The sequence below is a fragment of the Columba livia genome, chromosome 15, assembly GCF_036013475.1.
Source record: "Columba livia isolate bColLiv1 breed racing homer chromosome 15, bColLiv1.pat.W.v2, whole genome shotgun sequence".
NCBI classification, from domain to species: Eukaryota; Metazoa; Chordata; class Aves; order Columbiformes; family Columbidae; genus Columba; species Columba livia.
In genome coordinates, this window is record NC_088616.1 from 15,688,323 (window position 1) to 15,716,183 (window position 27,861).

Below are 27,861 nucleotides of genomic sequence, written 5' to 3' on the forward strand. Positions count from 1 at the left end.
TTCTGAAACCAGAAAATGCTTTATTGGAAAGGTACAAAAAAACCAGTCACTGCAGCTAAATTTACAGCAATAAATTACGTTGTGGCTGTCAAGAGAAAGTAATGGACACATACACAGGGCTATTCGCCTTACAAACAGGAATCCACATTGCTTGGTATATCAATAATTTATTTTATAATAAAAAAGCAGCACAAAAATAAATATTGAAATGAAATTACTGAGTAACCACAGAGGATAGAATGAGCTGGTGATAAAAAACAACTTAAAACAGAAAACTTCTATCATTAAAAAAATGAAAGCAAGTATCCACCATCTACGGAAACACCCCAGCAGACTGAAATACAGACGAAGGAAAACAAATCCACATTACAAAAGTTTTTCGGTTTTGTTTTGTTTCTTTTTTTTTTTTTCTTTTTTTCCTTTTTTTCTTTTTTTAAATAAAAACAATCATGACAATGAATTTAAATGATTCGAGAGAGAGAAAAGAAAAAAAAAAACAAAAAAAAACAACAAACAAAACCAAACAAAAAGTAAAATGCCACCTTCTCGTCCTCCCCGGGTCTGAGCCATCCCATGGCCTGACCGCCCCCGTGGCATCGCGCCCGGCCTGTCCCCTCCCCGGGGCTGCGGTGTCACCCAGGTCTCTAAGCTTGCTCTTTGCGGTCTGTACAGTTGGGCAAGAGCAGAGAGCTGACTTGCTTCAAAGGGATGCGGAGCTGCCCTGGAGGGAACGGGTCCCCGCTGCCAGCACGGCGCACACACGGCTACGAGGACAGCCGTGTCCCCCCTGCTCCCCGTTTGGTTCTCCTCCTGCCTCCCGCCCAGGTCACGCTGCGGATGGGGAGCAATAACAAAGAAACGAAGCACAACACAAAACCACCCCAGGCCCGGCGGAGAGGATCCCAGCGCTCAAACCCGCAGCCCCCCGCTCCTCGGCAGGGTGGGGGGACACATTAAAGGGCAGAGAAGCGCAGCATCCAAACCGCGGCAGCCAAGAGCCAAGCGAGGGGCAGGGCTGGGGGCAGCTCCCCACGCAGCTCCCACCCCACGGGTCGGGCTGGCGAGTGCAGGACGGAAAACAAAATAAAATAATAATATAATAAAAGAAAACAACCAAACAGCAACAAACCGAACTCCAGAGGAATGCAATGCACCAACCCCAAGCTGGAGGGTCCTCCAGGGTGGAGGAGCTGGGCCTCCAACGCGGACAACAGCTTTTCGGGTCATTCCTCCCTGCACGTTACCTTGCGATTCTGATCCCTCTGTGGAAGTTTAGCCAGGACATTTCATTCCCCTCCAGGTCACCACCCAGGGAGCCCTGGACTGGCAATTTCTTTTAATAAAGATTTACAGTATCAAACTTGGAACAAAAAAAATTATTATTATTATTATTTTTGTTGCTTTTTTTACGAAAAATCTGTACGATAAAATGTATATAATTATATATTTATATATATATATTTCTCTCTCTTTAAATATTTCCATGTGGTCCTTATGGATATCCAATATGGATTACCTACCATGGCTATGGTATCAACAGCTTTAACAACACCCAGGCCTCTTGTTCTTTATCGAGTGACCAGAGATTTAAGTGCCTAGCGGCACTGAACTAGCAATCACTTGGACAAGCCTTTGGCACCCTTCCAAGAACTGGAAAAAAAACCCAAAAAATAAGAGAAATACTTGGCCACAAGGGAAGTGCCACGTAAAGATATGTTTCTCAACTCATTCCAACAGCAAGAAGACCTCACGGAACAAAGTTCAACCTCCGTCCCCCTCAGTGCGACTGGTCTGATCTCCCCGGCCGGGGGGGTCAAGGGCAGCCAAGGGTGTTCCTATCTAGCCAGGAATGTTACGGAGCTCTGGAGCTGTTTTAAAGACTGGAAGCATTTGGGCATTTTCAAGTCAACTGGCCTTTGTTTCATCAAGGTTTTCATCTCAAGCCCCAACAGTGCCAGGAGGCTCCATTTCGCCTGTTTTCAGAGGCACCTGTAAGGTCTGGGAAAAGTTTCCAATGTTTGCGAGCTGGAGAACGTGAGAGGACCAGGAAATGACAGTAACATCTTTCTCTTCCTCAGCTTCTGCTGTGGGAGTCGATAACTGGTACTGATAGACAGGACATCAATCTGCCCACTCGGAGACGGGGAGGGAGTGGAGGAGAAATGAGGTAACGCCAAGTGTCACCCACACTCTACGTGTTGGAAAAATCACTTGAAGGAAAGTCCCTGCTCCCCTCCACGGCACGTGGAGCCGGCAGGGGGAACGAGCCACCGCGAAGCGTTTCGGCGACACCCTTTCTGGCTCACTAAGGTCACGGATGTCGAGGACTGAACGAGAACCAAGGCTGAGGTTTCTCTTTTCATTAACCTATTTCTCAAAGGACCCTCCTGGGAAATCCAGAGACTCCAATGACAAGGTGAAAAAAGAAAAATAGAATTAAAAAAGCAAGCTAACAACTTCTTCCAATGACAAGTAGGGCTTCACTACATTTCTACAAACTTACTGCCATTCAAGGCAAGACAAAGCCTCAAACAACAAATGATACTGGGTGTCGGATGCCAATTCACTGTCCCCTTTGCAACAACTGTGGCACTTGTTTATGCTCTTTCAGTTCAAAACGCTCATGAGTTCTCCATGATCTTTGTTTTCTGTTCTGGAGCCCAAATCCTCTAAGCTCTGTCCTCATCTCAAACCTCAGCAACCTCATCTCACCTGTGTGAGAACAGGCGTCGTCCATCCCGCAAGTTTCTGACCTGCCCTGCGAAACTCACAGTCCCTTTTCTTTCCTACTTCAAAAAGAAAAACAAACGAACAACAACAAAACACACAAACACCAACATAGCTATTTTTTTTCTTTTTTTTTTTTCTTTTTTCTTTTTTTTTTTTTTCTTTTTTTACAGTGACCTGGAAACATTCATCTTTTCATCATCTCTCCTTTTGGCTTCCCACCTCCTGCCCATTGCCAAGCCAGAAATCCTTCTCCCAAACCATTGCTCAGAGCCACACGAACGACTTCTCCATCCCAACCCTTCCATCCCCTACACACACCGATCTTCCGTCCTGCCTTCCACGCGCCTCTCGGGATAATTCACCCATCCCCGAGAGAAAGCCTCAAGTTTCAGGGTCACATTCACACAGGCTGAACACCGAGGGCTGTCCACTGTGCTCTTTGGATCCCAACTCCAGCGCCTGATGTGCTACAGAGAGGAACAGACTCTTCCAGCTCCTGTCCCACCTCCCCACAGCCCTTCCCTGGTCAAAGACTGGTGAGCCCAGCGCTCCGGCTGGGACGTCCATCACTACGCTACCAATGCTTTTGTCAAGGAGGAGGTTCTGCAACTTCTCTCCTCCCGTCTGAACGCTATTTGCCCTCTGGCTACGCTTCAGTGCTTTAAAAACATCTTCCCGAAATGCTCTGCACAAACCCCTTCTCATAGTGCTGATCCCAGCAGAACCGGCCCACCTTCCCGCCGACAGTTCTGCCTCCACCTGCTCGCACTTGCAGCATTTTTCCTCCTCGTCTCCCCTTCTCCTCCCCACCACACGGCTCTTCACAGCATTTACTGTGCCTCCTTCCCTTAAGCTTCAGTGAATCCAGAAAATAAAACAACAAAAACCAAAAAAAAAGTCACCATTTCAAGACCGCGGATCATTTGGAAGAAATAAACTGCATAAATATACCCAATTCACAGGCACACCTTAGGGAAGGAGCTATCGGGAAACTTGGGCTTGGAGTAAAGGAAGCTGCGATGTAGTTTATAGGCCACACAGGTAATGGGGCATATTAAAATATGTAAAATATATATTTTTCCATATTTTAACAGCATAGATTGAAAACAAAAGGTTACTCCTAACGGGTGTGGTCAGACCCAAGCATTAGTCTCCAACGTCCTCCGCTCCCATCCATTCATAGCAGGATGAAATCTAATCCAAGGAGCCTATAGCCCTGCCCTTGTAACACCAGATGGAAGAGGGGAAGGTGGGGGAGACCCTTCTTACGGGGAGTAGGATGCCACTAAAGGAAACTCTTTTTTTCCCATACATTCATCTCACACGATGATTTCTACGGTCCATGTGTTCCTGGCTCTTGAGCATCATTCACAAAGACTCCGAAGGCTCCTCAGGTATCTTCTCCCAGCTGGAAAGCTGCCCCACGGCTGAGAGGGGTTTGGGGAGGCAGGGGGAAGGAGGAAGCAGATCTTGCAACTTGTACTGCGTACAGAGCTCAAATCCTGGACACGAGAGCTCGATGGAGCCACTGAGTCCAGACAGAAGCAGCCAGTTCAGTTTTCTTTGTAGGTTTGGTGGGTTTGTTTGGTTTTTTTTTTTTCCTTCTCTTTTCTTAATCTTTTTGCACTTTTGGAAGAGAATTGTTAAAATGCCAATTCTTGCCGTAACCAAGGACTCCGGAACAATGCATAAGAGCCTTCTCCCCTCCCCTCTGAAAGGCTGCTAGTTCCCCCCCCCACCGAGGGCACTAGGACGCTGCTGAAAACGGCACAGAACTGGATGAGATTTCGGCTGATTTCACGATGGTGATGACACTGGTGGTGGCAACTTTGGTCGGGGTAATAGGCCCTCGCGCCACAGTACGAGCAAAGGTCTGGAGTGCTTCGTACTTGGAGCGCAAGGCGTCCAGCTCTAGCTTCATGCTGCTGTTTTCTCTGGCCAGCTTCTCCACCTCTTGCTGCAGCTCGACCCGCTGCCTCTCCAGCTCCTCTTTCTGAGTCACACGCTTGATGCGGCAGCTGGCAGCGTAGCCCCGGTTCTTCAGCGTACGCCTCCGCTGCTTCAGACGGATGACCTCCTCTTTGGTGAGACCCCTCAGGTGCTGGTTCAGCTCCCGTACGGACATTGACACGAGTTCATCATCACTCAGCACTGGGGCATTCTCTCCTGACTCCTCCTTTACCTGTAAACACCAACAGCACAGGGGTAGCAGCAACCCGATGTGGATGGGATGCTCTGGACAGCAAAGAGACAGGCCACCCCTCAGCAGTGTGACACCCCTACCTGGAACACACCCCCAAAGCACTGTAGAGGGCAAGTGCTCCACTGAGACATTTGGGTTGAACACAGCAGAGACCCAAGCACTGCTGTCATCTGGGTTTGGGTCACACTCTTAAGTCAGAGAAAGCACTGAGCCTTACACACCCAGCATGATTTTTTTCAAGGAGATACATGTGAAGCAGACTGAACCCCTTTGTGTTCCTTTATCAGGACCCAGAATTCAAACTGAATGCTAACGATGACACTTTTTCCCAGGATTATGCTGGGAGACCAGTGCAGTACCTCAAAAGCAGAATAGCCACTTGTATGCAGGGTTTAATTCAGCATTTTGTGGCTTTTTGTTGAAGACTGTTCATTCAAGTACTGAACAAAACCAAAACTGCTTGGCTAAAGGACCACAGTCTGATTTGGTTTTCCTGGAGCACAGGCCAGGCTCTGAAATTACATGAGAGACACCAAGGCCTTTTTCTCCAGCAGGTTTGCTGCCACAACCATTTTTCAGAACCTTTGAGACATCATCCTTTTGTCTCTTCACAGACTGCAGGACACCTGGAATGAAGAGCCAAGACACTGAAAAGAAACTGCGACGACACCTGCACAGACTGCCATCAATATGGTGTGTCAGGCATTTTCCATGGATATGAAAGACACCAGCTGGACACGTCCCTTTCCCCAGTGCCTCCCAGTCCTAAGGGCCTGGGAGCACTGGTTTCAGGATGCTGCCAAGACCTGCTATAGTAAAAAGTCTCTTGGATAGTAACCGGGATGCACTAGCCTTCACACCATCCCCGAGACTTTACCCTTCTCTCTGGGTATTGTCGGTTTTGTTCTACCCTAACTTTACATGTTGATAGTGGGAAGTTGTATGGACATCCTCTTGTGAGTCTAAGAATGAAGAAGGACAGTCATGTATGGCTCTGTGACAGCCTCCCCGCCACCCAGCATCGCCCGCTTCCCTACCTTTAACGCCTTGTTCGGTTTGGGATTAGTCGTCATAACCTGAGCACAGTCTTCCGGACAAAACCGCTCAGAAATTGCAACTGGAAAAAGAAAACAAGATTTTCAGGTTATAGTCACCTCAGAGACGAAGGCACCCAACACACTGTCCAAACCCCCAACTCAGCCACCATTAAAAGAAACGGCCACACAATTGTTTAAAACTGACCTCTGAATCCATCCCAGTGTTTACCCCATACAGTGCAAAGAAATTTGCATTGACGAGTGCATGACTTTCTAATGCTAAAGACTTCGAATTTTGCTGTTAACTACAGTAAGATGAAGCAGGGAAAACAGGGCAGGGATGGGGGAAAGGACACCACAGCTCTCGTTTGCCAACACCATCCACTGCCTTGCGATGTGCAACCCTTCCCAAGCGGAGCGCGGCCTCCCGGGCCCAGGCACTCGCTCACCTCCCTCCAGAGGAATCCCAGACGCTTCAAATGGCCTATTCGGGACTGAATTAAGAGTTACCTCCGCTCATAAAAGGCGCTGAAAAGCCACAAGACAACAACTCCCTTCGCTCTTATTTTGATTATTATTAACCCGGCTCAAAATTGAATCAGCAACCCAGAAAGGAGCTGCCTGGTTTGTAACCTGCTTTCAGTGCCGTCCCCACCCAGAGGAGACGCCACCAGAAAAGCCAAACAACAGAAACAAAAGCCCCCCTGACAACAAAGCAAGGCAGGAGTTCGCTTCTCCCAACCCACCAAGACTGTTGCTTCCCGATCCTCTCGGCCCCAGGCTGCGAGAGCTGACCTGCCTGATGCTTCTAGCGATGTGGAAGCATGTCCACGCTGACACAGACCATCCCCTGCCGAGACGCTGCCCTTCACTCTCACCTTAACCAGCGACTACACCACTAACATCAACGCCTCGCAGAAAATCCACCTGCCCGCGCCTCCACGCAAACCCTTTGCCCCGCGGTGACGGCAGCACGCGGGTCCGTCGGGTACCTACCGCGAGAGAGGTGACCGCAGCCGTGCCACCATCACAGCCTCTGCCTATCGCTCCCCCAGCGGGGAGGGTGCGAGGTGCTGGTACCCCCCAAACGCAGGGCGGCTTCGAGGGCTGCGCACCCCCCGGCACCGCAGAGCCCGTCTGGCGGGAGTCCTCTCTCTTCCCCCGCCTCTCCAGCCCAGCCCAAACCCTCCCCATTTCCACGTCTGCATCGTGTCACACATCCTAATCATTCATGAAAAATCCAGCCAAAGCATCCCAAGCATGATTCCCTTCTGATAGTTGCCATGGTGACCTTGGGAAAGTAGCCAACCCGGAGACAGTCGCCATGGAAACAGAGAAGCCCAAAAGCAATAATGACTTCAGGTCATGTCTGTGCAAAGACATCACGAGGTCGTCGGAGAGTAAACAAACTCATTCATATCTGCAAACAGGGGGAGGCGGGATTTGGGGGGGACACAAAGGTGGGGTGCGGGGGCCAGCGGGAGCCATGCGGGTGAAGGTGCTGGCTCAGCCCGCGCTGCTGTCACTTGAATTTTATCAGTCAAGACACCTCATCGTCACACGACTTACGTAAAAAAACAAGATGAAGAGCATGGAGGAATAAAAGAAAAAAACAATCCCATAAGTGCAAAGCCGTGAGATACTATCCCAGATATATTAGGGAGTACATTTAGGTGCCTCCTCTATTTTTAAGCTCCAGACAGCACAGCTCTCCATGTCTGGAGGAGGGACAAGGACAGTCGCACAGCACACAAGCCAAGATGCTCCGTGATGAATGGACCACTTACAGCAACTGGTGTGTGCTGCATTTTCTAGAGCATCACCGAGTCCTTCCCTCCTCTCCTCCAGCACCAAACCCCACCCTGGGCACAAACCCAGCAGCCCCTGCCTCCTCATCACCGGGGCTGGACATGGGGTAAGGGAGCGAGTCCCAGTCCCCAGCAGCCACCTCGGAGGGACGGGGATGCTCCTGACCTCTGGCTGATGCCACACTGCGTGTTTGGCACGAGGGCTGGCTGCGGGCAGGATCTCCTGCGAGCGCAGGCATCTCCTCACGCCCCAGCGCTGCCCTTTCGCCGTCCATCACTTCCCCTCCGCGCCGGGCGTTCGCCGCCCACCCCTACCTCCAGGCCGGAGGCGCAGGCGGAGGTGTTAGCACGGAGGAGGAAGGAAAAAGCTCCTCGTCCTGGCGAGTTCGGGAGAGCAGAGAGGCTGCCAGTGCGTAAAGGAAAGGGCCGGCAGCCCCCTCCCTGCAGACGCAGAGCGCGTCGGGCCGCGCAGGCAGTTGGTGCCATAGTTATGCAGTGAGTCACCAGCTGTTTACAGAGTTTGAGAGCTCACATTCCCACAGCATCAGAAACTCTTCCTTCCCTCGGCATCCCCCTCCCTCCCCGGCCGCCCCCATCCCTACAAGGAAAGGGGCACGCTGCCGTCCCGCTGGCGGCACTCCGCGCTGCTAAAAGCGGAAAAGGAAAGTCAAAAAGGAGGGGGAGGCCGACGACAGACCCGTCACACCCACCGATTACACAAAAAGCCTTTTGATCCTCACCCAGCCCGGCTTCAAAGAGCTTTCTACGCCAGCCGATGGAAAAACTGAACAGGGCCGCTCGGCTGCACACAGATGGAAAGAAATGTAAGATATCATGGAAAAGCAGAGGTGAGGTTGTCTCTGGTGGGGGTCAGCGTGTGGGCTTATCTGCCACCCCCAGCAATGCTCCAGCTCCACCTGACCAAACCCCTTCTGGTCACCTGTTGCTCCGTGTCGTCATAGGAACATCTCCTGACCCTGCACACTCCTCGGGGGAAGGCACAGACACCCTTGTGCTCGCTACAGGGTCTTGTGCCGCACTCGTCTCGCCCTGCACGCAGCAGCATCCTGGATGGGCCAGCACCCCTCTGAGATGGGCTGAGACCCGTCCTACCGAGGGTGGTGAAACACTCGCCCAGGTTGTCCAGAGAGGTGGTGGATGCCCCATCCCTGGAGACATCCCAGGCCAGGCTGGACCGGGCCCTGAGCAACCCGAAGATGTCCCTGCTCGCAGCAGAGGGTTTGATTACATGAGCTTTGAAGGTCCCTTCCAACCCAAACCATTTTATGATTCTGTTGCACCAGGGACAACGTGCCAGAGCTGCTGCTGGCACAGAGATGAGCAAGGAGATCCGGGGCACTATCAGGAATCGTGATGCGGGACCACCTTCAAACAGGGGTGGGAGATAGGGGTCTGCCCTGACCCTAAGGGCAGGATTTGGTAGCGCAAGCAGAAGCAAACAGGCTTCAGTGCTGCAGTCAGACATGAGAGCAAGGGCACATCTTATCTCCACACCAGGTGAACCCTCAGGGGTGGTCCAGGCTGCGCTTGAAACCGACACAACACTCGCAACCCTCACCAACAGTCCTCCGGGCCCCGACTGCATCTCCCCGCTTGCAAAATACTTCTTGTCAGGACTATCTGGGACTGCTCAGCTACCAAATGCACAGCATCTCCCGTGCTTAGAAGGCAAAACCCCGCAACACAAATCATAAACCATCCTGCAAACATGCCATACCCAGCAGCGTCCCCTAAACATGCTGCACAGGGGTCTTCTGGGACCCTGCCTGCGATTTGATTACTAGAACCCTTTTAGTCTTTACCCTATTCCTGCCCTTCTTTTCTTAATTGTATTTGCTGCATCACAGCTAAAATTAGGAGCTCAGCTTTTTGGAACAAGGACCGCATTACATCTCTGTTCTCTAAGCTGTACAACACACTTTGAACGCTACATAAATAAAGCGGCGAGTAGTAATACACCAACTCTAAGGGGCAAAGGCTCTTCCAGCGCAGCTCCACGCTTGTATTTAAAGCAAGTGTTTTGACTGTGGGTTGCATAAAGAGCCCTTGTAATTCTGCAATGAAGTTACCCATTGAGAGCCTTGCCAACACCATCTCCCTCTCTCAGACCACTCCTATGCCCCTTGCAACATCCTCCCAAAAACCTGGAGGTCTCTAGCTGACATCCCAAGCCTGATGGTCTCAGCTTGGACCATCTAGAGATCCCCAGCTCCTTTACTTTGAAAGAGGAAGAGGGCAGAAAGCCTGACTCAGGCAGAGGTAGGACAGAGCTTTCCACGCAAGGCTTGCAATTAAGAAAGAAAAACATGCCAGAATGAGATTTCAGACTTTCCACGCTACAGGGCTTTCAAAGCGCATTACGCATTAAGGAATTACTATAAAGTCACTGCCGACACCCGACAACTGCGGATGAACTCGAATTTTAGAACTCTTTCTACACTGAAAGACAACCCTGGCCAGAACATGAGTGCCTGGCAGCCAGCCCTGCTGGTGTTTAGCTTTCATCCTCAGACACGTACAGCAAGCTGAAAACATGCAACCCTCACCTTCAGCCAGGCCAGCGACGACTTCCAGAGGGCAGAAAAACAGCGTAAGGTTCAAGCAGCGATGGGGATCTCTGCCATCGCGTCTCAATCCAGCACTGGCAGTTACACAGGGAATACTCTACTCATTCCCAAACGCAGCAACATAAATCCCAGGCAGTCGTTTTAGTAAAGTTACCCAAATTTCTCATTCATCCACAAGTTATTCCCAGCTCCAGAGCGCTAGCCAAACAGATGTGCATACCAAGGATAACGTCAGAGCTGACAGGTGAAGGCAACTACAGATGCTTAAATCTTCATCACCATGCCTCTGCCGCTCGGAGGAGCGACGCGGATTCCCAGCACATTGCAGCGTGGTAGGCAGAGCACCATCCCTCTCCCCATCATTCAGAAAGCCATTCTCCTGCTCTGACAATCTTCACACATCCTGCAAGGCAGACTGACGCTTGTCACTCATTTGTAACGAGAACGGGGAGGGACAGGCTGATGGTGTGAATCAGAGAGCAGAAGCATATGCGAGGCAATATATTCGACATGAAGAGAGAGAAGACACAAGGAGGGGGTGAGTCACTGTTTACTGTTCTAGAGGAGCTCCACACAGCCCTCGCCCAGCTGGCCAGCTTTCCGTTTCCCTTATGGATCGGAACCAGCATCCAGCAGCAAAGAGGAGATTCAGGAACCTTCAGAGAGCATCTGAGAGCTGCCAGGACACAGCTCTCTGAGGCGCTCTCTGGGGAAGCCTGGACATGGATCAGACAGCCTTCAGTGGTTTGGTAAACAACCTAGTCAGATGCTGCAGAGAGCCTGTGGTTTGGGAGAGGAGGATACGCAGTACCAGGAGGGTATGCTTGCGTGTCACCTCAGAAACTTCATGGAGTAGGTGGCTGGAAGGGAAAGGTATGTGGCAGGCGGCCCCGGCACTGACCAGCACACAGCGCTTTTTCCATCAGGCACTTAGAAGTACAGTGACGGAGCTACACCAGAATTACACCTCAGCATCACTAGCCCAGAGATGCAGCTCCTAGAGACAGCCAGGCTGAGCCACAGAGTAGCAAATAACTTGCTCAGATGGACCTTGGGGCAGAGCTGGGATTCCCAACTTGACTGCTCCCGACCCCACACGCCAGCCAATGCATCGGGCATCTTCACCGACTGCTAACAACGGAACATATTGGCATCGCTATTCAGGGTCCTTAAACATTGCAAGGCACTGAGATTCGCTACACAACCTGCCCCTCCGCTCAGGAGCTCAGCAGCAGGGCGATCGCTCTCCTTCCTGCCTTTTCCCCCCACCAAGGCCGTGTGTGGATGGTCAGAGCTCCGCGTTGCTTGCGCTTGCTTCATGTCCAGAAGACTCTCAGCCCGAGTTTGAAGACAGCCTGAAACAACAGCTCACACAGAAGTGGAAACTGCCTGCTCATCTCTACAGGGTGCTGAGCCTGAAACTTCCTGATAATTGAAAGTGCTAGCACCACTCAAGTATTTCACAGCTGGATGTTTACAAAAATGATCAGCGAGTGAGCTTATCCCACAAATCCCGACTGCTGCGGGGGCCAGTGCTCCCAGCTGTCCTTTCTTTGCTTCCCAAACATCTCACACAGCTAGAGATTTTCAATACCAACTTCTGCGGCGCATTCCATGCCATTAATCATCTTCCAATGTTGATGGAAATCAGAGTGTATCGAGCTGATCTGTATTTTTCCCTTTCAGGAGGCACACAGCGGTACTGAACTCCTTTGCCGCAACAGATTGCCGAGATGGGCGACGGCACAGAAATGAGATAAAATATGACAAGGCACACTGTCCTTGACAGGCAAGCAAAGGGAAAAGAGCTAACAAATTTCTCCTTCTGGTTCAGAAACACTTGCCAAGCAGGGTACAAACCTGGCGCAATATAGCCTGGAACATCTAATAGCTCAGGTGCAAAGCCCTGACAAGCTCAGAGCTGCTGAAGCAAGCGGGGTGTCCTGACAGAGAATCACTGCACGCCCCAACCTTGCAGGAATCGCCCCGCCGCCGCTGGACCGCCGGTCTGGCACCTCCGCCGAGCAGGAGCAGAGTTACCGGCGGTGCCGCGCAGCCCTGCGCGCTGCCATTGGGCAGCCGCGGCGTCCATCAGCCCTAGGAAGTGACTGCACGAGGACGGCTTCTCCGCAGGCAGCACCGCGTACACACGGAAGGAGAGTGGGAAAGCAGAGGAACGCGCACCCGTTTCACCAGTGAGCAAAAATAAATAAGAATCATAAGGTAATCTCACGCGCTGATAAACCCTGATGGCAGCGCGGTGCAAGGTGCTGGGCTGGGGCGCGGGGCTGAGCGTGGCCATGGACAGGGCTTATAAAGTCTGAAAGTGTAAGAAAAAGGCGTGCAGCTTTCCGGGGAAACACTTTCCTCCCTCTGCCTCCACAGTCCCAGCTCAGCTTTAGGACTGCGCTGGTGACGGAGGGGGCAGCCAAGTGAAAGTGAAAATGGAGGCCTTTCCCTTTTCTGTAACAACTTTGCCCGAAGTGGGGCTCGTTCCTAATTTGAGACCTCATGGCCTGCTTTTGGCAGAATCTGTAAAGTAAATCCTCCGCGGCCAGCCCACGAGGGAGGGGAGCGGGCTCTCAGCCTGAGGAAGAAGAGGAGGAAAGTCTTTCTCAAACAGACCCGGCCACACTGGGAGAGTTTGGAGATCTCAGTTCCCCTCGCTCGTGGCCTGGATGTTCCCCCGCTGCCTTCGCCGGGCGCTCGGATGAGGCTTCCCCCACCCACCCCATTTCTGACTAAATCCCCAAACTGCCCCGCGCCCACCAGTCACACGGTAGCACCCGCTCCCAGAATGTCCCCGTTGCCTTTCCTCCCAGCAGCATGTCCCCAGGCCGCCACACAACACCCCACTTTCAGGGCTTACCCCATACACACACCCCTCCCGCCAGCTCCGGGACCAGCCTGAACGCACCACGTACCTCTCCCTCTTTCGACCCAAAAATAGAAGCCGTGCTCCAGAGAGATAACCCCCGCTCAGCCCTTAACCCCCCCCCACCTCCCCAGCCCATCCGCCGGGGAGCGAGGAGCCCAGCCGGCGTTTGCCACCGGTGGCTGCTCCCGTCCGATAAGGCGGGGCGGGGAGCGGCTCAGCGCGGCCGCCACCGCACCGGGGCCACCGCACCGGGGCCACCGCACCGGCTCCCTCCGTACTACAAAAGCTGCTATTTTTAGACAGCGGAGCGCGCGGCGTCACAACAGGTTTCCTCACATGTATTTTAAGAACCATTCAGAGGCAGGCAGCGCGCTCAACCCCGGGGCGGGGGGGGGGGGGAATAAAAATAATAACAAGGAGAGGAACGCACCGCCCAGGCGCGGACCCGCCGTCCCTTCCCGAGGGGTCCCTAAGCCCCGTGTCCCCACGGGTGCGGGGGCAGCCCCGTCGGGCCCGTCCCGCGGGCGGCTGAGCGCCGCTGGCCCCGCGCGGGGTGTGGAGCGGTGGGGAAGGTGTGACCGCGGGTCCCGCCGAGCCCCCGCCCCGCCGCGGCTCCCAAGGTGCTCGGAGGCGGCCGGGCCGAGGTGCCGCTCGGCAGCGCTGCCCCGCTCCCCCCGCCCCGCGCCCCTCACCGCCGGGCCCCACGTGTGCGCCCGGCCCGGTGCGAGGGGCGGCGGCACCACGTGCCCGGCGCGGTGGTGACTCAGCACTTTTACCTCCGCCGCCCCGCCCGCCCGCCCGCGCCCTACCGGACCCCACCGGACCGAGCCAGAGCAGACCGACCCGCGCCCCCCTCCCGCCTCCCTCCCCAAATCGGCGGCAGTGCGCGGCCGCACGCCCCCCTCCCCAGCTCCACCCCCCCGCCCCGCCGCGCCCGGGCGGCTCCTCACCTGCGTGCCGGCGGGAACGCGCGCCCGGGGCGGGGGCGGCGGCGGGGGGCGGCGGGGGGGGGCGGCAGGGGCGGCGGCGGGGGCGCTGCGCGGCTCCCTCCCTCCCTGCCAGCGAGTCCCGCGGACAACAACAAGCGCGGGGCGGCCCCCTCCCCCCCGCCGCGCCGCCGACCAACCAGCGCCCCCGCCGCTTCCGGCATGGCGCGTCACGGCCGCGCGTCACCCGCCCCGGCCCCGCCCCGGCGGCGACGCGTCACCTCCCCCGGCCACGCCCGCGCGGTTCATTCATGGGGAAGGGCGCGGGGAAGGGCGCGGGGAAGGGCGCGGGGAAGGGGGCGGGGCGGGGCGGGCATGGCGCCGTCACGGAGGCGCCTCCCGCCCCGGTTCGGGGTGTGCGGCGCCGAGCACCGGCCCCGGGAGGCCGTGCTCTCCCCGGGCCCTTGGGGACCCCTCTCCGAAAGCTCCCGTTTGGCCCGGAGTGGAGCGGGGCGCGGTGTGGTCGTGGGGTTTTGTACCTTCACGCGTGAGTGGGTTTGCAGGGGGTCGGGGCAGGCGGCGGTGGGGGAGCGTGTCCTGGACACCGTGAGGCTCTCGGGGGTGCTCAGAGGCTGTTTTGGTTCTCGGGCTCCACGAGGTGGCCGCTGGCAGGGTTTGCTCTCCTCCACCGGGCACACGACCAGCTTTGCCCTGGCATCGCCGGGTCACAGAGCCCACCCGGGTCCCAGACTTGCCCCCCCGGCAATGCTACAGGGCCAAATCCTGCCCCGGGGCCAGATCTTGTGCCCAACGCTCACTCTTTGCTTGTGCAATTGTGAGACGTGCTAACACAACACCTGACCCCAATGGGGTGAGAGATGTTACAGACTTTGGGAGCACCCAACAGTGATGAAAATGCATCCAAAAATGTAATAACACAGGTGGCTGGCCCAACCCAATGGCCTCCATCAAAACTGGGCTCTCTTTGGTTCTTTTGTGTTCATAACTATATTAGAAAGTCTGTGTCAGCCCTGTGCAATTCATGCTTTCCAGCCTTGGGCCCAAATATCCTCGTTGGAGCAGACCTAGGGGCCACAGTTGAGGCTTTAAGTAAGATCCCATCTTTCGCTGCTCCCTTTGCACAATGTGAGTTGCAAAACATGGTGACCTGCACACCTGCCACAGCCTCACGGGTCTGTGCAGCCAGAGCGAGCCCTGGCTGAAGTGAAGTTCAGGGACACGCACCTCCCTGTTGTTAAGAAACCCCTGTTCTTTTTTGGAACTGAGCTAATGAGGTTGCTTACACCTCCCAGGCGCTGGCATAAAGCTGCCGCCCAGTGTGACTGCAACAGCGCTGGCCTCCACCTCTCCCAGATTTGCAGACTCTGGTTGAAAACCTGCCCTCAGCATGGGGATGGGGGGAGCTCGGGGCTGGAAAGTTGATTTCAACCATCCCTGTGGTCCCCACTGATGCCTCTGAGGTGTGTCTGCAGGTCTCCTTTACACCCGTGGTGGGTTCTGGTGGCTCAGATATCCAAGACAAGCAGGGAGAGGGGTGTGGAGTTGGGAGCCTTTTGGCCACTTTTGTCCCCAGCATGGCCTCTTGTCCATGTGCGCTGTCCAGTTGGTAATAATCCGGAGTGGTCAGAGCCATCCTGCATCATCCAAGGCTGAGACATCCCTGAGGGCAGGAGGGATGGGCTGACTGTGTCCTGGCTAGGGGTCTCATCCTCTGTGGTGACAGCTCTGTGGGGCTCACAAGAATTGAGGTATTCTCCCCCAACTTTGCAACAACATGGATTTGACAGGTCACATATGGCATGAAGAAAGAGGGTGGCTGTGTTGCCCAAAATACTGTTTCTGGGTGAATTGTTCTGTTCACAACAGCTCTTAACTTTTTGTATCATTCCCTGGGGAGAGCTACTCTGCTCCAAAGGTCTGTTGTCCTTTGCTGCTGACCTTTAGACTGCAGTGGCCTTTGATAGTAAACAACAAGCAGCTCTCCAGTCCCCCAAGAGAGGGAAAGCCTGGGCAGGGAGTGTGCAATTATATACACTCATCAACCAGATTAAAAGGAGTGCATGGGAGAAAGAACCTCTGGTGAAAGCCTGGATGAAAAAAGGGCTTTGCTTTGGGAAGTGTGGGGTTTTGTGGCTCTAGCCCACCCACTATGTGCTCAAAACACACCCAGCATCACAGTTTCCTGAAGCCACGACGCAGGATTCAGCACAGGCACGTCTTTCACACTGCTTTGGGTAAAGTGCTCTCGCCCTAGAAGATGAGTTTTGAGACCCTGCGTCCATTCAGGCTGGGGAAAACCTAAAACATTGCTAATCTCCCATATTCTCCACCTTGGGCCTTTCAAACAGCATTAAGTGTAGATACATTTATTTAAAACACACACACACACAAAACAAACAAACAAACAAACAAAACCAAAGCACACAGACCAAAGGAGTAAGTGGTGAGCCGTGAGGGGAGGCGCTGCTACTAGAGAGCAGCGGTAGGAGCCGCGCGGCTTGTAGGGTTTTTACGGTTCAGCAGGCAGAGCCGCAGCGGCTGGTAGCCCTGCCTGCTGCCTGCCCGCCCGCTGCCCGCCTGCCCGCAGCCACAATGTCAAGAGGAGACACGTGAATGTAAGCCCACGGCATGGCCGGAGCGGGGCCCAGGCCGGCCGGGCAGAGGGACCCCGGGCTGGAGACCTCCCGGCTGCAGGCGCTGGCTGTGTCTCCCTCCCGCAAATGCCACCGCTGCAGGGTGGCACCGCGGGGTGGCCTGGCATGAGCAGGGGTGCATGGGCTGCTGGCATGCCGAGGGGTCGCATACCGGGTGCGACGGTGCCCGCCGGCCGCGGCGGGTGGGTGCTGCCGCCCCCGGAGCGCCCCACGCGTGGGGGAGCGACTGGCGATTGCATAAGGCGGAGGAGCTGCGTGGGGCAGGCACTGGGGTGGCTCTGGAGCCAGGCCCTGGCAGGTTGAGCTATTTTAGTGCTGGAGCTGGGGGAAGGCTGCCGGGGAATAAAATCTGCTTTTCGGGGCGAGCCGTTTTGCTGAGCTTCTGCAGTTTGCACGGTGGAGGAGAGCGGGGTCTGAGTGCCTGTGGTTTGTGAGGGAGAGAAGAAAGTTGTGTCTCTTGTTCGAGGTGCTGGGATCTCCTAAGCGTGGGAGTCTCCTTTACTTACAGTCTGGGAGATGTTTGCCTGAGATGTTGCTAAAATCAGATTTTATTAGTGGGAGACAAAAACTGACAGCAGATCCTCTGCCCTCCCTGGGGCTAAAACCTCTGACTCAGGGATTTGGGTGCTGGCAGAGGATGCTCAGAGCAGATGTTCTGTACCTTGGAGCCGTGGTTCCCCGTGCCACGGCTCTGCTCTGACGGGCAGAGGGAGCTCGGTTTTCCTTGCAGCTTCCAGAAACACTGCAGCCCATACATTCAGACTCAGGAAAAACTCCTTGAGGGGCTGCTCTGCCACCCCCCAAGAGCAGATGGGGTTCAGGCAGATGGTGCTTTGTCTCGGGGCTGCCACAGAGTTGTGTGGCAGCATCGCCCTGCACTCCGACAGGGTCAGGACCACCCAACCATGGCAAAGCCATCCTTTGCTGCGTTTGCTGCCTGCATCTTAGCCAGGGGTGCAGGGTGCCGAGGCAGGCAGAGGCAGGTAGGCTCTGCCTGAACTGCGGGCATTGGGAGCGGGGAAGCTGGACTCAAGGCTTGGGCAAGCTTTCCCCCTCCAACTAGGACAGCGATCATCCCCCTGTACTCGGCACTGGTGAGGCCCCACCTTGAATACTGCGTTCGGTTTTGGGCCCCTCACTACAAGAAAGACATTGAGGTGCTGGAAAGAGTTCAGAGGAGGGTGATGAAGCAGGTGAAGAGTCTGGAGCACAAGTCTCATGAGGAGCAGCTGAGGGACCTGGGGGAGTTTAGCCTGAAGGAAAGGAGGTAGAGGGGAGACCTTATCACTCTCTGCAACTACCTGAAAGGAGCTTGGGGCACGGAGGGGTTGGTCTCTTCTCCCAAGTAGCAAGTTATAGGATGAGAGGAAACAGCTTCAAGTTGTGCCAGGGGAGGTTTAGTTGATATCAGGAAAAATTTATTCCCGGGGAGGGCTGTCAGGCATTGAACAGGCTGCCCAGGGCAGTGGTGGAGTCACCATCCCAGTTTAAAAGATGCGGAGATGAAGTTCTTAGGGACATGGTTTAGTGCTAGAGTTAGGTTGACGGCTGGACTTGATGATCTTGAGGGTCTCTTCCAACCAAAATGATTCTATGACTGCCTCACACCTGCCTCCATCTCCCCCTCGCTCCAGCACCAGGACGATGAAGTCGTACCAGAAGCTGACCACGGCGGTGCCGCAGCCAGCGTCGTGCCAGCTGGAGGAGGAAGGGTCTGCCCCAGCGCCCGCCGGCCGCGGGAAGCTGGCCCCGTGCTGGGTGGGCAGCGGGCTGCTGGTGGCCGCCGTGCTGCTGAGCGCCGTCACCGTCTGGGTGCTGCGGCAAGTATCGAGGGGCTGGCCTGGACCTGCGCTGCCCCCCAAATGTCTGCTGGTACCCGAAAGCTACCGCTTTGACTGCTACCCAGAGCGGCATGTGGTGGTGACCCAGGAGCTCTGTGAAAGTCGGGGATGCTGCTTCATTGAGAGCCCCCCACCCGCAGGGGGCAAGCGGGGGGTGCCCTGGTGCTTCTACCCCCCTGATTTCCCCAGTTACACCCTGGAGAGCCTCAACCAGACGGCGCTGGGCATGGTGGGGCTGCTGGTGCGGAGGGAGAAGGCCTATTACCCACAGGACATCAAAACGCTGAGGCTGGACGTGGAGTTTGAGACAGACACACGGCTCCACATCAAGGTGAGCTCCCCACTGGCGGCTCACCGAAGCTCATGACTGTGTTCCTGCACCCTCCATCCCATAGGTGACCATCCTCTGCTCAGACCAAGTCTGGAAGCTACTGTGCTCCAGGCATGGCTGAATGTGGCCTCAATGACCATCTCCAATCCTTTGCCCTCTTGCTTTGCTGGTCTTTTTAGCATGTTTTCTCCCTTTTGCAGATAACAGATGCAGCCAGCCCACGGTACGAGGTTCCCCTTGAGGTTCCCCGGGCAATGAAGAGAGCAGAAAACCCCATCTACAGCCTGGACTTCTCCCGGGACCCCTTTGGGCTGCTGCTGCGGCGCAGGGCGACAGGGACGGTGCTGTAAGAACCCATCTCCTCCGCATCCCTAGGCAGGCTCCCACACTCTTCCCAGAGCTTTTTCCTTAGGGAAAATTCACACTGCAGGATCTCCAGCTGATAATTACTTTTTGTCTTCATCCTTCCAGCAGTGCTCCCTTGGGGATGTGACAGCACGTCGCTTCCCGGCCTCATGGGCTGGCCACGTGCTTGCTGTGGCCATGGCGGGGCTGGGTGGGATCAGCACCTCTCCAAAAACCTCCTGATGCCCCAATTCCTTGACAGGTCCTACAGCAACCAAACATTGTCACCAATAAGGGACCTGGTGGCCTGGGGAAAGGGCCACTGAAGGGTTGTGGATTTCCCTGTTTCACCTCACTTTTGGGTTTCCCTGGCTGTCCAAGTTATAGGGACACCCCTGGTTCCAGGCTTTTTGTGGAAAAGGACTGCAGGTGGCTTTGCTGCCCTGCTCTTACTCACCTCCATGGCTTTGCCTATACTAAGCTGTTGGTGAGCACCAGTGGCTGCTTGCTGTATGACCAGATGTTATGAGAACCCATCCTTTCCTCCTCCTCCCCATTTGCTCATACCTGTGGTCTGTACTTTACTTGAGAGCTTCTTATCAGTGACACCAGCTTGAGAAACCCCACTGCCACAATGCCTGGGTGGTTAATAATAACCTGGGTAGAAACTTCTGGTGTCAAAGGCACGGCTGCACCGTGCTGGGTCAGGCTGGTTCAGGGCTGTGCCTTGTGTCACACAGACCCAAATTTGCCACGTGGGCCAAGGTATTTAGGCTGGATGCGAGGTGGGACATGCTGCTGTACTGGCCCTTGGGATGCTTCGAGAGGGAAGGGGTCAATTGTTGGTAGGAAAATGGATCCGGATGGATCCCAGCATGCTCTCTTGACTCAGTCTCTCCCTTGATGTCGCACTGGCAGGCTCAACACCACTGTGGCCCCCTTGATCTTCGCTGACCAGTTTCTCCAAATAGCCACATCGCTCCCATCCAGGTTCCTGTACGGGCTGGGGGAGCACCGCGGCAGCCTCCTGCACAGCCTGGACTGGAACACCCTCACCCTGTGGGCACGCGACGTCCCTCCCACGGTACCATCTCCCCCATCCCCGCAGGGGTGCAGGGGGCGAGGATGGGGGTGCAGCTCTCCAGTGCATCAGACAAGCCCTGGGAAAACATGGCAGGAGGGTGGGCAGCAGCGCTGGGAGAGGCCGGGGTTGGTCGAGGCCGATGAGCAGATATGTGCCAGGGAGGATTTCAGAGCAATTACAAAACGCTCTTGGCACTCCAAGGGCCTCGGGTGTTTTCCGCTCCACCCTGCTGCTCATGCAACAGGTTGTGGCGAGGCAGGAGGTTTCCCCCTTGCCCAGCCCAGCTCAGAAGCAGACCCCGAGCTGTGAGGAAGAAGCAGCCTCCCTTGGCCTTCAGCACAGCTCCAAAACGGTCATCATCCTTCGCCTTGTCCTCCATGGAAGGAAACAGATGCCTGATTAGGTGGTGGCAGCAGATGAAATGCAGGAACATTTATTTGCTTGCAGTGAAACAGGACTGTCGCTTTGCCTTGGAGCTGCTCTCTCACCCGGCACCTTCTCTTTGCAGGAATCATTCAACCTCTACGGCGCTCACCCCTTCTACCTGCTGATGGAGGAGGGTGGAGATGCTCACGGCGTTTTCCTCCTCAACAGCAATGCGATGGGTAGGTGTCCCTGGGGACCCGGGCGGGCTTGTCCCTGGAGGATGACCCAGCAGATGGGGACAGATGGGAGCTGCTGGAGCGGCCGGTTCAGGAACTTGGGGCCAGAGGAAGCCATAAAAGGGAAAGATGTGGTTTGATGGCTCCGTTATTGAGCATAGCCATCTGTTTCCTGGCTACGGTGAGGCTCTTTAGCAACTGCTGAGCAGTTTAACCGCACGCCCAGCTGCCGAGTTGCCTTTGGAAAAGCAAGTCCCTCACATGCAGGTCCGTGCCTGTTCTCCCTCCACCCGAAACGGCGTTGCCCCCAGGCCTGGCAGCATGGCACGGCAGGGATGCAGCCGGAGGTGCCGACTGCTGCCCACGCTCTGCCCAGCTGTGCTCCGCCAGCTGTGGCCGTGGGATCCTCCCGTGTGTGCCAGCTGATGACACAGCAGCTCCCGCGGGCTCCTTGTCATGTTGGGGACAGTACCAGTGACCACCTGTCCCTGTTTGCAGCCAGCTGGGACGATGCTGTGCAGTTGTAGCTCCAGCTGCTCTCAGCTTTGTGCATTGATGCTCCTGAGGAGGAGAGCATGGGGGAGATGCAACCTCCTGAGCTGAGGGTTGGGGGCTTGTTGGTGTGAAAAGCCCTACACAAGAAAGCCCTTCCTACCCCACGCTTACTTGTACAAGTGGTTCTTGATTCACTTTGGAGGGGATTTTTTGTGGAGGACATGAAGAAACTCCCTGCGTGTATTTGGTCTTTAAGTAGGAGCTGTGAAAACAGCACAGCTTTGGGTTTAAAGAGCGCATTTTTAAGACAGTGAGCTTTCTTCCCATGTGAAGCAGAGATATCCCTAGGCTTTGATGATTTAAGCGCCCAGATACCCATTTAACATCTGCTGAGTGCAAGGCAGGGATTTCTCTGTTCCCCTGTTGTAAGATGAGTGTTACCTGGATTGCTGCCTGGTCCCTACTGTGGGGGTCAGGGTCTGGGGGATGCTCCCTAGTTCTCACCATGTTTTTCTCTCCCTGCCCCTTGCAAAGAGGTGGCCCTGCAGCCCGCTCCAGGCCTGACCTGGAGGACCATCGGGGGCGTGCTGGATTTTTACATCTTCCTGGGGCCCGACCCCAATATGGTCATCCAGCAGTACCAGCAGGTGATAGGTAAGTGCCTGCACCCCAATATGGCCATCTGTGGGCACCTTCCCCACATGCCCATCCCTGTCTCCACCACCATCCCCAGTCCTCTCAGCTGGGGAGTAGTCAGCAGTCCCCAGCCATCCCATCCCCAGCCCTTGCAGCACATCAGGGGTCAACAGTCACCTAATTTCCCCCTTCCCCTCCTGTCCTTTCAAGATGCTGCTGTCGTCTTGGGACACCCCATCCATGCTCCGTCTCTCCCACTGTAGGTTTCCCGGCCATGCCGCCCCTCTGGGCGCTCGGCTTCCACCTCTGCCGCTGGGGCTACGGATCCAGCAATGAGACCTGGCAGACCGTGAGAGCCATGAGGAACTACCAGATCCCCCAGGTAACACCCCAGAGCCTTGGAGGGGGGGTCCGGACTCTGTCCCCCATCCCTGAGCCTCTGTCCTGCAGGATGCGCAGTGGAATGACATCGATTACATGGACGGGTACCGGGACTTCACCTTCGATCCCCAGAACTTTGCCTCTCTCCCGTCACTGGTGGAAGACCTCCACAAACACGGGCAGCACTACGTTATGATCTTGGTACTCCCCATTCTTTCCCCTGTGTTGTCGTTACTTCAGAGCTGAGATGCAAAGCAGAGGTGTAAGGGATGCTGGCTGCCCCGGCTGAGCATCTCTGGCCTGGGGGGTTTTTATCTGAGGTTGGTCCCCAGTGCTGGATGGGCAGCTGTAAACTGCCGCTGGAAATCCTCCTAACACAGGAACTGTGGAAACACAAACCAGGTTCTCATGCTGTGCTCCTGCCTGCTGCAGGAATTCAAGGATGTCCCTGTCCCCTGTGGGCAAGAGAACTGAGGAACTGTGGGTCAGGCTGCCCAACTTGTGGGTGCTGGGCTCGGGTGCCCCCACATCCCAACGGGTGCTGGGATCTTGTGACCCGGCTGTGATCTCCCTTCTTCCCTCTGCAAGGAAAGGGGATGCAGGTTCTGCTTGCTGGGGTCGGTGGGGACTGGGGGCCCTTCTGGGGAGGGAAAGGTTGGGGCCCTCCCTGTTGAACTCCCTGTTGTAACCCAAGCCTATCTGTGACCTGATGTTTCTTGCATAAGCACAAGATTTCTTGTATTTGTCCCCCTTCTCCCCAAAACACCCAAACAGGTCCCGAGGACTTGCAGAAGTGGCATTTTAGAAAACATGCCTGGGAGTGTTGAAGCAAGTTTCTGTTCCCCATGGGGGAGCCAGCCGCCGTGTGTGGGCTCTGGCTGACTCCATCTGGGTTGTCATCTTCCCTGAATCACACTGGCCCAGCAGGGTGAAGGGGACATGGTCAGCCGGGAAAGGCACTAACTAACCCTCTGCTCCATCTCCAGGATCCTGGAATCAGCAGAACCAGCCCTAACGGCTCCTACTGGCCTTTTGATGAAGCCTTGAGACGGGGCTTGTTCCTCAACACCACCAAAGGGCAGCCACTCATCGGGCAGGTGAGGAGCTCCGGGGGAAATCCCAGCTGCATGGGGTTGTGCAATAGCAGGGTTGAGATTTCATCCCTCACGCTGGAGGGAAAGCCAAGCGGCCGAGGAGCAGAGCTCTCCAGGATGGTTGCGCCCCCAGCCTCGCGTGTCACCTCCCGGCTGCTCTGCCGGCCCCAGAACCAGCCCCTGAGGCACCCGTGGAAGTCATATGAGCTTAGCGGAGTCGGCGGTGCTGCCCAAGGATGGTCATCTGATTTCTCTGCCTTCCCGTTTCTGGAGCAAGGGGAGGTTTGTCCATGATGAGCACACTCCTCCAGGTCTGCTCTGCAGCAGTTGCCTCCCAGTTTGTCCCCCATTTGCTCCCACCGTCTCTCCCTTGGCATCTACAAGGAGGGGGCTTTTAATATAGCCTGAAAACATGGGGGAAAATGAATTGGCCAACATTTCTGGAATGAGGCAAAGTGCAGAGAAATCACAGCTCTTCCCTGGCATGCCCTGGACTTGGTGGTGTTGGGGGTCGTGCAGGTGGAGGCAGAGCAGCTGCTTCATCGGCCCCGGGGGGGTCCTGAGCATCCTGAGGCTCCCGTGTACCGGGAAGGCTGGAGGGATACTGTGCGTGCAGCATCCAGGACTCAAAGCAGTCAGCCTGGGTTTATCTTCTGTTCTATTGCCCATTTCACCCCCAGGTCCTTTGGCACACTCACAGCCCTGTGCACCCTGCTCTTCCTGGCAGCTCCCCGCAAACCTCCCGTGCCGAACCCATGGTTTTGCGGTGTCCCCACAGGTCTGGCCTGGCTTGACAGCCTTCGCAGACTTCTCCAACCCAGACACACACCAGTGGTGGCTGGAGAACCTGCAGCGGTTCCATGCCCACGTGCCTTTCGATGGCCTCTGGATCGTAAGTCCCTCCTTGTCCCCTGGGTCACTCCTGCCAGCAGCTTGGCTTGTACCCAGGACGTGTGTCCTGGCAGGACTGTCTGTCCCTCAAATGCAGCTTTTCCAGGTTTATCTGATAATCCCCAAAACCTCCCCTTTGAAAACGCTCCATGATTTTCTTTGCTTAGGACATGAATGAGCCATCCAACTTCATGGATGGGTCTGAAGAAGGCTGCCCGCCCGGAGAGCTTGACAGTCCCCCATACACCCCGGGTAAGGAGGGAGATGTGCCGGGAGGTACCATGTGCTTTGAGATTACTGACAGCCAAATGCTGTGGGAGAAAACAATTTTTAAGAGACATCGTGTCTCTGTTTTATACCCTGAATATCTCCATCCCTACTTGTGTGTGCCAGTATCCATGCCCAAGCCTTGCACACTGGTCAGGGCCATGTCAGGGTGTAGAATGGGACCACCTGCCTGAGCTTTCAGCGCTGGGTTGGCAGTGATGGCTGGTTCTGGCGCGGGAGGGCTGGCTCAGAGCCAGCCAATGTGGGGGTTTCATGCCCCCTGCACCCCGCCACCACCCTGTGCCAACGCGCCTCTCCCTCCTGGCAGCCGTGCTGGGCGATTCCCTCTCTGCAAAGACGGTGTGTGCCTCGGCCAAGCAGAAAGCCTCAGTGCACTACAACCTCCACAACCTCTATGGGCTGATGGAAGCCAAAGCCACAGCGAGGTACCTCAGCATCCCGCTTCACGCCAGCCTGGGGATGAGACGGGACAAAATCCTGCTGCTCGGGGCTGTGTTGGAAAAGGATTTGAGTGCCAGACCCGAAGAGAAGGTGCTCTGGCTGGTCACAGCCTGCAGGATGGGAATAACCGAGGGAGGAGGGGAGCCAGCGCTGCCCTGGGAGCAATGGGTGGATGAGGCCAATCCTGGTGCTGAACCTTTGTATCTCTTGGGCCAACCCTCTGGCAATGTGGGGCTCCTGGTGGGCTGCTCTCACCTCCTGCCTCCAGCTCTCCCCGTTGCCTTCCAGCGCACTGATCCAGATCCGGGGGAAGCGCCCGCTCGTCATCTCCCGCTCCACCTTCCCCAGCCAGGGCCGGTACTCGGGGCACTGGCTGGGCGACAACCGGAGCCAGTGGAAGGACATGTATTACTCCATCCCAGGTGGGGGGCACGGGCTGCATGCAGATCCCCCCACTGCCAGCGCCCTCAGCTCCATCGAGCTTTCTGCTTGTTTGGAGACATCTCCAAAACTCACTGCGCCCTGTTGACCGTCCCTGCCCTCAGGGCTGCTGAGCTTCAGCCTCTTCGGCATCCCGCTGGTCGGCGCGGACATCTGCGGCTTCTCAGGCAGCACCTCGGAGGAGCTGTGCACCCGCTGGATGCAGCTCGGCGCCTTCTACCCCTTCGCCCGTAACCACAACACCCAGAACGAGAAGGTCAAGGGCAGCAAGCCTGGTGGGAGGCATCCCAGGGGTGGAATGTGGGATGTGAAATGGGTGATACGGGATGTGGGATGGGGGGATGTGGGAGCTCAGGAGCAGTGGGAATGCCCAGCAGGGATGGGGATAGGGTGGCCACCGACTCCCCTTATCTACCTCAGGCCCAGGACCCGACGGTGTTCAGCCCCGCGGCAAGGACGGCCATGAAGGACGTGCTGCTGATCCGCTACTCCCTCCTGCCCTTCCTCTACACCCTGTTTCACCATGCCCACCTGCAAGGGGACACTGTGGCCCGGCCTTTGTTCTTTGAGTAAGATCATCCCTGCCAGGAGATGGGGAGATGCCTTGGCTGGATCACAGAGAAGCAGCTGATCCGAGTGGTGTCTCCGTCCTACCACAGGTTCCCCCGGGATGTGGCCACCTTGGGGCTGGACAGGCAGTTTCTGTGGGGCAGGAGCCTGCTGGTGACACCAGTGCTGGAGCCCGAGGTGGACTCGGTCACAGGCTACCTCCCTCGAGGCGTGTGGTACGACTTCTACACGGTGAGGAGCTCGACCGTCTTGTGGATGCGGATGGGAAGACATGGCTGAATCCAGCGACCCCCCATGGGTGCCCAAGCCCCCCGCCATGCCCATGACCCCCTCACACCCGTCTCTCTCTCACTGCCTGCCCAGGGCTCCTCAGTGAACAGCAGTGGGGAGATGCTGAAGATGTCAGCTCCCCTGGAGCACCTCAACCTGCATGTGCGGGAGGGTGCCATCCTGCCCACACAGGTGAGCACCCACATCTTAACCTCTCTGGGTCCTGTCCACAGCTTGTGTGTCCCCACCAGAATCTCAGCTCCCAGACCCTATCTCGGGTGCTTGCAGCCCTACAGCACCCATCTCTTTGAACCCCAGAAACCAGGGACCACCAGCAAGGCGACTCAGGGGAACCCTCTGCGCCTCATTGTGGCCTTGTCCTCAAGTGACACCGCCTGGGGGGACCTCTTCTGGGATGATGGCGAGAGCCTGGACACCTTTGAGCGAGGCAGCTACTCCTACCTGGTGTTCAATGTCACACAGGTGGGACATGGTGGGGAGGGCAGGGTGGGAGGTCCTGTGACACCCAGCCCCCCCAAGCTCATTCTGTCCTCTCCTGCAGAACATCTTCACCTCCACCATCCTCCATGCCAGCACTGAGGTCACTGAGGTCACCATTGACACGCTGAGCATCTTTGGGGTGCGGGAACCACCCAGCAAGGTCCTTCTGAATGGGCAGGAGAAGCCCTTCTCCTACCTGGACAACCAGGTATGGACCCAGCTTAGGATGCCCTGTCCTGGGGGTCTCCATCTTGGGCGTGTCCATCCCTTATCCCCAGCCCTTGTTGCAGGGCCCATGGCGGAGGAGGTGGCTGAGGACTCCGGGGTCTCTCTCCCGCCATGTCGGGGTTCAGGGGGAGCAGAGCTCAGCTGAGCTTGGTGGAGGAAAGAATCCCTGTGCCCCCAGCTGAGGCTGTGCTCCCAAAATGTCTCCTGTCCTCATGCAGGTTCTCACTGTGAGTGACCTTGGTCTCAGCCTCAGCCAGGGCTTCTCCCTGCGCTGGCTGTGAGTGGGGGGCCGCGGCGTCACCCCCGCCTCACCCAGACCACCGGCGCGGGAGATGCTCAACACTCCAGCCCTCGGGGCCAGGATGCTGCCACGGAGGAGGCGCTGGGGACTGTCACCTGCTGCCGTGGGGGCCCCACTCAGCACGACTTGGGGACGGGGGGGGCGCGGGGCATGGGTTTGGCTGGGTGACCCCACGCGGTCCCGAGTGGGTGGTGGGGGTCAAGGTGTGGGTCGGGGTGTGCGTGCCTGCGGTCCCCGCTGCAATAAAGTCACCTGGAGAGCTTGTCCTGGAGTGTG

General features: G+C 56.1%; 2 protein-coding genes across 8 annotated transcripts; one reads left to right on the forward strand and one right to left on the reverse strand.

The window, feature by feature from the left end:
* Positions 1 to 14,347, reverse strand: MAFK (MAF bZIP transcription factor K). 6 transcript variants are annotated; one of them, XM_065031503.1, is made up of 3 exons: positions 14,195 to 14,347; positions 5,971 to 6,050; positions 1 to 4,912 (listed from the first exon to the last, which is right to left on the reverse strand). In XM_065031503.1, exons 2-3 carry the CDS (start codon positions 6,004 to 6,006, stop codon positions 4,478 to 4,480), a joined length of 471 nt encoding a protein of 156 aa, XP_064887575.1. In that variant the 5' UTR covers positions 6,007 to 6,050; positions 14,195 to 14,347; the 3' UTR covers positions 1 to 4,477. The 6 variants fall into 6 exon arrangements, with proteins under 6 accessions (XP_064887575.1, XP_064887579.1, XP_064887578.1 ...); XM_065031507.1 differs by lacking the exon at positions 14,195 to 14,347 and adding an exon at positions 13,291 to 13,312; XM_065031506.1 differs by lacking the exon at positions 14,195 to 14,347 and adding an exon at positions 10,587 to 10,743.
* LOC102090839 (lysosomal alpha-glucosidase) lies at positions 10,929 to 27,850 on the forward strand. 2 transcript variants are annotated; one of them, XM_065031498.1, is made up of 20 exons: positions 10,929 to 12,589; positions 18,480 to 19,017; positions 19,218 to 19,363; positions 20,281 to 20,446; positions 20,955 to 21,051; positions 22,078 to 22,197; positions 22,443 to 22,561; positions 22,630 to 22,761; positions 23,547 to 23,657; positions 24,433 to 24,546; positions 24,713 to 24,797; positions 25,141 to 25,258; positions 25,563 to 25,696; positions 25,820 to 25,971; positions 26,136 to 26,284; positions 26,375 to 26,516; positions 26,649 to 26,747; positions 26,874 to 27,038; positions 27,118 to 27,264; positions 27,503 to 27,850. In XM_065031498.1, exons 2-20 carry the CDS (start codon positions 18,490 to 18,492, stop codon positions 27,563 to 27,565), a joined length of 2,787 nt encoding a protein of 928 aa, XP_064887570.1. In that variant the 5' UTR covers positions 10,929 to 12,589; positions 18,480 to 18,489; the 3' UTR covers positions 27,566 to 27,850. The 2 variants fall into 2 exon arrangements, with proteins under 2 accessions (XP_064887570.1, XP_005504581.2); XM_005504524.3 differs by lacking the exon at positions 10,929 to 12,589 and adding an exon at positions 16,701 to 16,806.
* Positions 27,851 to 27,861: the final 11 nt, after the last annotated feature.

Coding starts and splice junctions, on each gene's coding strand:
- LOC102090839 (XM_065031498.1), top strand. CDS start 18,490: ATGAAGTCGTACCAGAAGCTGACCACGGCGGTGCCGCAGCCAGCGTCG. Junction 20,447..20,954: donor CACGCGACGTCCCTCCCACG/GTACCATCTCCC, acceptor TTCTCTTTGCAG/GAATCATTCAACCTCTACGG. Junction 25,972..26,135: donor ACAACACCCAGAACGAGAAG/GTCAAGGGCAGC, acceptor TATCTACCTCAG/GCCCAGGACCCGACGGTGTT.
- MAFK (XM_065031503.1), bottom strand. CDS start 6,006: ATGACGACTAATCCCAAACCGAACAAGGCGTTAAAG. Junction 4,913..5,970: donor AACCGAACAAGGCGTTAAAG/GTAGGGAAGCGG, acceptor TGGTGTTTACAG/GTAAAGGAGGAGTCAGGAGA.